This window comes from Chrysemys picta, chromosome 16 (assembly GCF_011386835.1).
Source record: "Chrysemys picta bellii isolate R12L10 chromosome 16, ASM1138683v2, whole genome shotgun sequence".
NCBI lineage: Eukaryota > Metazoa > Chordata > Testudines > Emydidae > Chrysemys > Chrysemys picta.
In genome coordinates, this window is record NC_088806.1 from 6,824,641 (window position 1) to 6,836,763 (window position 12,123).

General features: G+C 45.5%; 1 protein-coding gene across 3 annotated transcripts in view; it reads left to right on the top strand.

Moving 5' to 3' along the window:
- LOC101938704 (zinc finger protein 436-like) overlaps nucleotides 1-12,123 on the top strand; it is a 61,083-nt gene that overhangs the window by 23,297 nt on the left and 25,663 nt on the right. For all 3 annotated transcript variants that reach the window (XR_010593146.1, XM_065569733.1, XM_065569734.1), the window contains one exon: nucleotides 3,958-4,084. Coding sequence is in view for 2 of the 3 variants with exons in the window: in XM_065569733.1 (XP_065425805.1) it covers nucleotides 3,958-4,084 (127 nt within the window). In the remaining variant the exon portion in view is untranslated. The remainder of the gene's footprint in view (nucleotides 1-3,957; nucleotides 4,085-12,123) is intronic.

Consider the following 12,123-nt stretch of genomic DNA (forward strand, 5'->3'; position numbering starts at 1 on the left):
TTATTTGCTAAGATACTAGATGGGTAGAATTTGAATTAGCAATTTCTCACCCTGACTGATGATAGAAGCAGTCCATCAAGTTTCCATACCCAAGCTTGAAATCCCTTTACGCTGTAACCAACACTTCCCCCAGTTCAGTCTTTGTTCCTCAGGTGCTTCCTCAGGTGGAGAAAGTGAATAAGGAAAAGTTATTTACTTGTTCCCATAATATAAGAACTAGGGGCCACCGTATGAAATGAATGGGCAGCAGGTTTAAAACAAATAAAAGGAAGTTCTTCTTCATACAGCGCACAGTCAACCTGTGGAACTCGTTGCCTGAGGAGGTTGTGAAGGCTAGGACTATAACAGGGTTTAAACGAGAACTAGATAAATTCATGGAGGTTAAGTCCATTAATGGCTATTAGCCAGGATGGGTAAGGAATGGTATCCCTAGCCTCTGTTTGTCAGAGGGTGGAGATGGAAGGCAGGAGAGAGATCACTTCATCATTACCTCTTAGGTTCACTCCCTCTGGGGCACCTGGCATTGGTCACTGTCGGTAGACAGGATACTGGGTTGAATGGACATTTGGTCTGACCCAGTATGGCCATTCTTATTCATAGATTCTAGGACTGGAAGGGACCTCGAGAGATCATCGACTCCAGTCCCCTGCCCTCATGGCACGACCAAATACTGTCTAAACCATCCCTGATAGACATTTATCTAACCTACTCTTGAATATCTCCAGAGATGGAGATTCCACCACCTCCCTAGGCAATTTATTTCAGTGTTTAATCACCCTGACAGTTAGGAACTTTTCCCTAATGTCCAACCTAAACCTCCCTTGCTGCAGAAGCCCATTGCTTCTTGTTCTATCCTTAGAGGCTAAGATGAACAAGTTTTCTCCCTCCTCCTTATGACACCCTTTTAGATACCTGAAAACTGCTATTATGTCCCCTCTCAGTCTTCGCTTTTCCAAACTAATCAAACCCAGTTCTTTCAGCCTTCCTTCATAGGTCATGTTCTCAAGACCTTTAATCATTCTTATTGCTCTCCTCTGGACCCTCTCCAATTTCTCCACATCTTTCTAGAAATGCGGTGCCCAGAACTGGACACAATACTCCAGTTGAGGCCTAACCAGCGCAGAGTAGAGAGGAAGAATGACTTCTCGTGTCTTGCTCATAACACACCTGTTAATGCATCCCGGAACCATGTTTGCCTTTTTTGCAACAGCATCACACTGTTGACTCATATTTAGCCTGTGGTCCACTATAACCCCTAGATCCCATTCTGCCGTACTCCTTCCTAGACAGTCTCTTCCCATTCTGTATGTAGGAAGGAACAATCCATTTCATAAGTGGAGCACTTTGCATTTGTCTTTATTAAACTTCATCCTGTTTACCTCAGACCATTTCTCTAATTTGTCCAGATCATTTTGAATTATGACCCTATCCTCCAAAGCAGTTGCAATCCCTCCCAGTTTGCTATCATCTGCAAACTTGATAAGTATACTTTCTATGCCAATATGTAAGACATTGATGAAGATATTGAACAGAGCTGATCCAAAAACAGACCCCTGCGGAACCCCACTTGTTATACCTTTCAAGCAGGATTGGGAACCATTAATAACTACTCTGAGTACGTTTTTCCAGCCAGTTATGCACCCACCTTATAGTAGCCCCATCTAAGTTGTATTTGCCTAGTTTATTGATCAGAATATCATGCAAGACCGTTTCAAATGCCTTACTGAAGTCTAGGTATACCACCTCCATCGCTTCTCCCTTATCTACAAGACTCGTTTTCCTATCAAAGAAAGCTATCAGATTGGTTTGACATGATTTGTTCTTTACAAATCCATGCTGGCTATTCCCTATCACCTTCCACCTTCCAACTGTTTGCAGATGATTTCCTTAATTACTTGCTCCATTATGTTCTTATATTCCAGGAGTTCTCTTGTGTGGGGAATGAGGCCAAGAGATGATGTCACAACCACCTTATGTAGCTTTTCCATATGGGGGGAACCCTTTGTTCCAAACTCAGTTCCCAGTCCATTTTGGTACCAAAATGGAGTTCAGCATCATGTGGTCTGGTCACATGCCCTACCATGCCCTGCTGAGTCATAGTAGCCATGACTCATAGGCTGGCTGAAACATTCACAGGAAGGCTAAGCTCTTCCACGGTCCATTGTCTTTGTTGATGAGCCGTCAGCGCTGTCTGGCTTCTTCATTGTTGTACCTGAAAGGCTAGTTGTGGATGTTACCCAGAGTAAGCACATTTGAAATACAGATACAGAGTCAATATCCATAACTTCAAATATAAACATGATCCATGCATACAAATAGGATAATCATATTCAGCCAATCATAACTTTTCCAATGACACTGCACATGACGCATCTTGCACAAAATACCTCATAATTATGCCCTAATCAGTTTATACTCATACCACTATGCTGAATGTGGGGTGTAGTGTCAGATAGGGCCTAATTTCAAGGCACAGGAGTTGGGAATGGAACTTCCCCTCTTTGTGGAACAGGAAATAACCCCCCAGCCAGGGCTGGGAAAACTTCCTAGACTCCCAGTGCTGGAGCCAGAATCTACTGACACTTCATTAGTTACCACCACCCCCAATCTTTGTGGCAAATGCAAACTTTATCAGTGATTATTTTATATTCTCTTCCAGGTCATGGATAAGAATCTTAAATAGCACAGAGCCAAGAACCAATCCTTGTGGAAACCCCCTAGAAAGAAATCCACTCGACCATGGTTCCCCATTTACAATCACTGTTTTTAATCTATTTAATATATGCCATATGTATTTTGTATCTTTCTAGTTTTCTAGTCAAAATATTCTGCTGAACCAAGTCATATGCCTTACAGAAGTCTCGGTATATTTAATCAATAATATTAGCTGCAACCAAACTTTTGATCTCATCCAATAAGGATATCCAGTTAGTTGGATAGGATCTATTTTCTCTAAACCTTTGTTCATGGGTACTAATTATATTACCCGCCTTTAATTCTTTATTAATAAATCCAGTATTGGCTGCTCCATTATCTTGTCCAGTATCGATGTCAGACTGACACTCTTGTAATTAGTTGGGTCATCTCTTTTACACTTTTTAAATATTGGCACAGCATTAGCTTTATTCCACTTTTATGTAATTTCCTCAGTGTTCCAGGTCCTAATTAAAATCAACATTAACAGTCCATCACGCTCCTCCACCAGGTCTTTAAAAACTCTTGTTATCTGGATCCGCTGATTTAAACACATCTAACTCTAATACCTGCTGTATAACGTCCTCCTGAGTTACTTTGGAATTCATAGATTCTAGGACTGGAAGGGACCTCGAGAGAATGGAAAGACTGTCGGCATCAACATCTTATGATATGAGTACATCATCTGTTTTTCCCCAAATCCAGGAGAGAAATATTTATTGAACACTTTTACCTCTTCTGCATTATTTTTGATAATTCTGCCATTTCCATCTAGTAATTTACCACTACCATTGTTAGGATTAATTTTGTACTTAATATACTTTTAAAAACTTCCTTCTTATATTCATTGATTAATAATTGATTTCTGATAGCTTCCCTTACCAATTTTCTACAATTCTGACCTTCTAACTTATATTCTTTACTATTGAATTCCCCTTTCTTCCATATATTTTATTTGGAGAGTGTTGGGATTCCTACCAGGGAGCCACCAGTAGGGTCCAGAGACAGCCCCATCTCCTGTATGAAGCTCTGGCTAGTAGGTATGTGATAAATGTGAAGATGCTGCTTCCGTCTTTCAGCTGGGAAACACAAAGGTTCTCTCTTTCTACCTTCTAATGCCTTCTGGCTTCTCTAAGCAAGGTGGGCTATGTTCTGTTAACATGTGCCTCCCAGAGCATCCATTTACCTGGTGCTGCTGTTCTGTGAATAGTGGGGTTGTGAGTGGGGCAGCAGGTACTGAGTGTTGGACTCTTACTCTTTCAGGGGCCGGTGACCTTTGAGGAGGTGGCTGTGTATTTCACCAGGGAAGAGGGGACTCTGCTGGACCCCACTCAGAGAGCCCTCTACAGGGATGTCATGCAGAAGAACTATGAGACGGTGGTCTTGCTAGGTAAGGAGTCCTGTCCCTTCGATTATTAGAAGCTGTGCGTTTTCTAAAGAACCCGAGTAGTAATAACTTTATACCTTTATTTGTCATACAAGTTTTGACAATTTTCCTTGCCCCACCTTTTTTTTGCCTTATCTCCCACCCACTAGTATAATTTTTGGACATGTGCCTTTTTCGTGCCGTCAGTCATTTTAAAATTGCATTTAATGTATCCTTCTTGGCTACATTAATAACTACATTAGTAACTGTAGCTTTCATGCCTTTTCCTCATTTTAAGAGGAAAATATACTGCCTGTAGAATTCTAAGTTAAGTAAATAGGTGTATGACTCATGCATGGGTTGTGTGACAGTCAGATGAGCTCCTCTTTTGATAGGAGAGCGTATGTTTCCATTCAGGACCCCATGGATGAAGGGAGAACAGAGCCGTGGGAGGGGAAGAGAAGGGGGGAGTAGATAATTCTGGGGTGCCAGGACATGGGGAGGATGTGTGCAAGATTTGAGGTAAGAAGGAGCAGGGAGGGATGAGGTAGTGAGAGACGAGGACGGGAACACAAGAAGCTCCCAAGGTGCCGGGAGGTGGTGATGGCTGAGAGTAATGGGAAGAAGAGGAGGCGAGTGTGGAGGAAGGACACCCAGGAAGTGGCCTGGGTGGGTCAGTGGGAGGGAGGAGAGGTTTGGGGATCTAGAGCTGTTGGGGATCCCAGATCTTTAACCTCGAATCCCTATCCAAGCCTTCTTGCTTTAGAGCCTACACTCCAGTTGTATTTCTGTTCAGTTTCACTTCATTATACATTTTCCCCACAAATATTATTATTTTAACTCTTGACCTCCCTCTCCCACCCATTACCATATAACCTCCCCAGTGATGATGTCACTGGGTGGTAGTGTAGCCTGTACAATTTTTATACCTATAAGATTACATATTGGGGTACAGCTTGTCCTGGTACATGGCTACTCAAAGTTAATGGAGAAGATGGAATTTGGTGAAACACACAGAAACTTGATGTAATGCAGACAGTTATAATTAAAATCATAGACAAAAATCAATACACATAACGATTAGAGTAAGATAAATATATAAAGAAGGTCTTGCACTGTGCATACTTACTGTCAAGGCTGCTTCTCCACTTTGAACTTTAGGGTAGAAATGTGGGGGCCTGCATGAAGACTTCTAAGCTTAACTACCAGCTTAGATCTGGTCTGCTGCCACCATTCCCAAATGGATTCCCTTCCCTGAGTAGCCTTGAGAAACTCTTCACCAATTCCCTGGTGAATACAGATCCAAACCCCTTGGATCTTAAAGCAGGGAGAAATGAACCATTCCCCCTCCTTCTCCCACCAACTCCTGGTGAATACAGATCCAACCCCCTTGGATCTAAAAACAAGGAAAAATCAATCAGGTTCTTAAAAAGGGCTTTTAATTAAAGAAAAAGGTAAAAATCATCTCTGTAAAATCAGTATGGAAAATAACTTTACAGGGTAATCAAACTTAAAGAGCTCAGAGGACCTCCCTCTAGCCTCAGGTTCAAAGTATAGCAAACAAAGATAAACACTCTAGTAAAAGGTACATTTACAAGTTGAGAAAACAAAGGAAAACTAACACGCCTTGCCTGGCTATTTACTTACAAGTTTGAAATAGGAGAGACTTGTTCAGAAAGATTTGTTGAGCCTGGATTGATGTCTGGTCCCTCTCAGTCCCAAGAGCGAACAACTCCCAAAACAAAGAGCACAAACAAAAGCCTTCCCCCCCCCCCAGATTTGAAAGTATCTTGTCCCCTTATTGGTCCTTTGGGTCAGGTGTCAGCCAGGTTACCTGAGCTTCTTAACCCTTTACAGGTAAAAGGATTTTGGAGTCTCTGGCCAGGAGGGATTTTATGGCACTGTACACAGGAGAGCTGTTACCCTTCCCTTTATAGTTATGACACTTACAAATTATGGACACCATTGGAAACAAAGTTTGAGGGGCAAGGGAGACCATCAGAAGGGAGGCCCTGCTTCAGTGTACACTGTCTCAGGGACCCGACAAAATGAAAAAATGGTAACTAGGAGAGGTATTTTCTCCGCTTTCTTATGGTAATAGGAAGGCGATATACCATATCTGCTTCTTTACTCTGATTACAATAATGTCAATAGGTGCCCCAACCCATATTTGGCCTTTGGGAAGTCCATAATTAAGCATCAAGCATTAATACACATGATTTACATCACTTATTTATTAATCATTCCAATATATGAATGTGGTCCAACGGCTGAGATACTTCATAGCAACCTAATTGCTAAAGCCCGCCCCAAACTTCCTTCTTTCAGAATCCTGTGGTGTGTTGCACCTGTTTGTGGTTCCTTGTTAGTCTCTCAAAATGAGGGTGCAAAATATCTGACCTGGGATTCTCTCCTTAGGCCTATTTAGGTAAATCCCAGACTTCAGCATAACTACTCCCACAAAGCCTCAACCTAATATAAGGCCCTAAACTGTAGCAAGCTTATGCTGTGTCTACACTACCGCAGTAAGTCAACCTATGCTATGCAACTCCAGCTATGTGTATAATGTAGCTGGAGTCGATGTACCTTAGGTCGAGTTACCACAGGGTCTACTTACCTTACTCTTCTTATCAGGGGTCGAGTACAGGGGTCGATTGGAGAGCGATCTGTATTCAATTTGGCAGGTATTTACCAGACCCGCTACATCGACCACCGGTGGATTGATCTCAGAGCATCGATCCCAGCTGTAGTGTAGTCCCTGCCCTTAATAACCCATTTATTTATGATCACCTTCTTGCCCCTCCACACGTGTTCCAAGGTAATAAGCAATACTCTGTGTGACAAAGTTCCTCCTCTACCTTGCTGGGTCCTGCGCTTATTGGCGGATTTGCTCGCTTCACAGATTCACCCTGTGGGTCAGGAAAACAGTCCAGAGACCTTCCCCTCTGGTAGAAGCTATAGTCCAGGTCAATTCCTCCTGTGTTTGATCAGGAGTTGGGAGGTATGGGGGGAACCCGGGCCCGCCCTCTACTCCAGGTTCCAGCCCAGGGCCCTGTGGACTGCAGCTATTTAGAGTGCCTCCTGGTACAGTTGCACGACACGAACAACTCCCTGGGCTACTTCCCCATGGCCTTCTCCCAACACCTTCTTTGTCCTCACCACCGGACCTTCCTCCTGATGTCTGATAACACTTGTAGTTCTCAGTCCTCCAGCAGTATGCCTACTCACTCTCAGCTTCTTGCACACCTCTTGCTCCCTGTTCCTCTCACACACTTCCTCTCCTGTGGCTCCCCCTGGCTTGACTGGAGTGAGCCCTTTTACAGCATCAGAGGGGCCTTAATTAGAGTCAGGTGCTTAACTGCCTCACCTGACTCTTAGCAGGTTAATTGGAGTCAGGTGGTCTATTAGCCTGGAGTAGCCCCTGCTCTGGTCACTCAGGGAACAGAAAACTACATATCCAGTGGACAGTATATCTCCCTTCTGCTACTCTGTTGTTCCCAACTGGTCTGGGTCTATCAAATCTGATAATCAGATTTTACCTCTAGCGAGTATAAAATTGCCCACAAGACATGAGAGTAGGTCATAGATCATAAAATCAGGTCGGGGTCAACAGGAGTGAGAGTTTGGAGAGAGTCTTGTCCCCCCTCTCCCCATGTGCAGCAGCCAGAAGCTGTCTTCCCTCCAGGCTCCTTGGATCTTCAAGCCTGTCCCTCCTGAGGTTGCGTGGCCCAGTTCTTGTTTCTTACAATCTCCTTTTCCGGAATAATTAGAGGCTGTTGCTCTTGAATTTTAGTGTTTAATTCCCCAGCCTTCTCCACACACTGGGGGAGTTTAATTCTCCCTCCCATTACACCTGAGTCACTAGATTTCCTAATTCCCCAGAATGTGCTTTTGTGATGTCACAGTTCTGGGGTAGCTAAGCCTTTGACCTGCTTCCATGGTCTGCTCAAGGAATGGTCTGTCAGGTATCAGGCCTCTAGCCAGTCCCTCTCTATGGGTAGGGACCCACATGCCTCTCCTTTTTGACCAGGGCTTGCAGATTGCAGCTTGTCCTCCACTGTGTTCACTGGACTAATGTCCAGTTCCCATGCTTTGCTTTCTCTCCAAGGGCTGTGAGCACTGTGTGTGTGATAGAGGTGGGGATTTTGGTGATACTTCTATGATGCCAATACACACCTCAGTTTCCCTCTGTGATTGGTATTGCTATGATTATAATGGGCAGGCGACATGAGGTGTTTTGTCATGTGTCTATCATGGGGTGCTGTGAATGGGTTATTAAGGACTGGCTGGTACCAACCTACATCAGTGGAATACCCTACAGAGACAAGGGAATAATTGTCACCTGTCCATGGAAGGATCTCTGTTTGGCTGAGTGAAGTATACATGGACTCGTTATGTTTTTGGGAGCAGGAAGAACTGGGCTCTCAGACGCAGGGAGCTCTACCGGAGCGAAGACAAATGGACAGTCACAGTGAAAGGAAACCTAAGCATTTTCTACAGCAGCAGGGCTCAAGGCCATTGGCCAGTATGGACTATATTGTCTTTGTTGCTTCCCTGTGCTAATCTAAGGACTTTCCAATGCTGTGTTTTGGTTGACTAATAAACCCTGCTATGTTTTAAAAGTCTGCCAGTGTCACAGCAAAAACTTGCTCTGTTCATTGAATGTCTCTGAACAGGAGTGTCATTCAGCTGGACCTGCTGGGCAGAGCTCACAGGTTGAAATAGGAGTGTTGAAGCCAGAGGCTCAGGGTATGTCTACACTACGAAATTAGTTCGAATTTATAGAAGCCGGTTTTATAGAAATCGGTTGTATACAGCCGATTGTGTGTGTCCCCACATAAAATGCTCTAAGTGCTCTAGTCGGCGGACCCCGTCCACAGTACGAGGCTAGCATTGACTTCCGGAGCATTGCACTATGGGTAGCTATCCCACAGCTATCCCACAGTTCCCGCAGTCTCCGCCGCCCATTGGAATTCTGGGTTGAGATCCCAATGCCCGGATGATGCAAAACAGTGTCGCGGGAGGTTCTGGGTACATGTCGTCACTCATGCTGCACCGTCGGCTGCCACCTTAAGATGTAAAAAATAGATTTGTTCTGTATTCATTTGCTTCCCCTTCCTCCGTGAAATCAACGGCCTGCTAAGCCCAGGGTTTTCAGTTTAATCTTTGGGGGGACCATTCTGTGTGACAGTTGTTTGTGTTTCTCCCTGATGCACAGCCACCTTTCTTGATTTTAATTCCCTGTTCCTGTACCTGTACGCCATGTCGTCACTCGGCCCTCCCTCCCTCCCGCCCTCCCTCCTTCTCCTGGTCCATCAGATACTAGTTTCGCGCCTTTTTTCTGACCAGGCGCCATAGCTAGCACTGGGATCATGGAGCCCGCTCAGATCACCACGGCAATTATGAGCACTATGAACACCACGCGCATTGTCCTGGAGTATATGCAGAGCCAGGACATGCCAAGGCGAAACCCGGACCAGCCGAGGAGGCGATTGCAGCGCGGCGAAGAGAGTGATGAGGAAATTGACATGGACATAGACCTCTCACAAGGCACAGGCCCCAGCAATGTGGAAATCATGGTGTCACTGGGGCAGGTTGATGCCGTGGAACGCCGATTCTGGGCCCGGGAAACAAGCACAGACTGGTGGGACCGCATCGTGCTGCAGGTGTGGGACGATTCCCAGTGGCTGCAAAACTTTCGCATGCGTAAGGCCACTTTCATGGAACTTTGTGACTTGCTTTCCCCTGCCCTGAAACGCCAGGATACCAAGATGAGAGCAGCCCTCACATTTGAGAAGTGAGTGGCGATAGCCCTGTGGAAGCTTGCAACGCCAGACAGCTACCGGTCAGTCGGGAATCAATTTGGAGTGGGCAAATCTACGGTGGGGGCTGCTGTGATCCAATTTGCCAGGGCAATGAAAGACCTGGTGATATCAAGGGTAGTGACTCTGGGCAACGTGCAGGCAATAGTGGATGGTTTTGCTGAAATGGGATTCCCAAACTGAGGCGGGGCCATAGACGGAACCCATATCCCTATCTTGTCACCGGAGCACCAAGCCACCGACTATGTAAACCGCAAGGGGTACTTTTCAATGCTGCTGCAAGCCCTGGTGGATCACAAGGGACGTTTCACCAACATCAACATGGGATGGCCGGGAAAGGTACATGATGCTCGCGTCTTCAGGAACTCTGGTCTGTTTCGAAAGCTGGAGGAAGGGACTTTCTTCCCGGACCAGAAAGTAACCGTTGGGGATGTTGAAATGCCTATCGTGATCCTTGGGGACCCAGCCTATCCCTTAATGCCATGGCTCATGAAGCCGTACACAGGCAGCCTGGACAGGAGTCAGGACCTGTTCAACTACAAGTGCTGAATGGTGGTGGAATGTGCATTTGGACGTTTAAAAGCGCGCTGGCGCAGCTTACTGACTCGCTCAGACCTCAGCGAAAAGAATATCCCCATTGTTATTGCTGCTTGCTGTGCGCTCCACAATATCTGTGAGAGTAAGGGGGAGACCTTTATGGCGGGGTGGGAGGTTGAGGCAACTCGCATGGCCGCTGATTACGCGCAGCCAGACACCAGGGCGGTTAGAGGAGCACAGCAGGGCGCGGTGCGCATCAGAGAAGCTTTGAAAACGAGTTTTGTGACTGGCCAGGCTACTGTGTGAAACTTCTGTTTGTTTCTCCTTGATGAACCCTCCAACCCCCCCCCTGACCCGGTTCACTCTACTTCCCTGTAAACCAACCACCCCACCCCACCCTCCCCTCCCCAATTCGAGCACCACTTGCAGAGGCAATAAAGTCATTGTTTTTTCACATTCATGCATTCTTTATTAGTTCCTCACAGAAGTAGGGGGATAATTGCCAAGGTAGCCTGGGATGGGTGGGAGAGGAGGGATGGAAAAGGACACACTGCATTTTAAAACTTTAAGTCTTATTGAAGGCCAGCTTTCTGATGCTTGGGCGATCATCTGGGGTGGAGTGACTGGGTGGACGGAGGTCCCCCACCGTGTTCTTGGGCGTCTGGGTGAGGAGGCTATGGAACTTGGGGAGGAGGGCTGTTGGTTAAACAGGGGCTGTAGCGGTGGTCTCTGCTCCTGCTGCCTTTCCTGCAGCTCAACCATATGCTCGAGCATAAATAAATAGGAAGAAAGCAAAGAAAGAAGAAGTGGGACCGCTGAAGACTATTGCCGGAGAGGAGATTAAAGACAATCTAGGCATGGCGCAATATCTCAATGAATATTTTGCATCGGTGTTTAATGAGGCCAATGAAGGGATTAGGGATACTAGCACCACTACAGAGGGGCGTTCAGAATGGGGGATTACCGTATCCGAGGTAGAAACAAAACTTGATCACCTTAATGGGGCTAAGTCGGGAGGACCGGACGATCTTCATCCAAGAATATTGAAGGAATTGGCGTGGGAAATAGCAGGCCCGTTAGCGATAATATTTAATGAATCTGTAAACTCGGGGGTGGTCCCGTTAGACTGGAGAATAGCTAATGTGGTTCCTATTTTCAAGAAAGGGAAAAAAAGTGATCCGGGTAACTACAGGCCTGTTAGTTTAACATCTGTAGTGTGCAAGGTGTTAGAGAAAATTCTGAAAGAGAAACTAGTTGAGGACCTGGAGGTTAGTGGCAATTGCGATAAATTACAACATGGTTTTACGAAGGGCAGATCGTGCCAAACGAATCTGATCTCCTTCTTTGAGAAAGTAACGGATTTATTAGATAAGGGGAATGCGGTGGACCTAATATACCTGGATTTCAGTAAAGCGTTTGATACTGTACCCCATGAGGAATTATTGGTTAAACTGAAAAACATGGGGATCGATATGAAAATCCAGAGGTGGATAAGGAATTGGTTAATGGGGAGAATGCAGCGGGTCGTATTAAAGGGTGAACTGTCAGGTTGGAGGGAGGTTACTAATGGAGTGTCTCAAGGTTCGGTTTTGTAACCCATTTTATTTAATCTATTTATAACTGACCTCGGAACCGATTGCAAGAGTGGGCTGATAAAGTTTGCGGATGATACGAAGGTGGGAGGCGTTGTAAATTCGGAAGAGG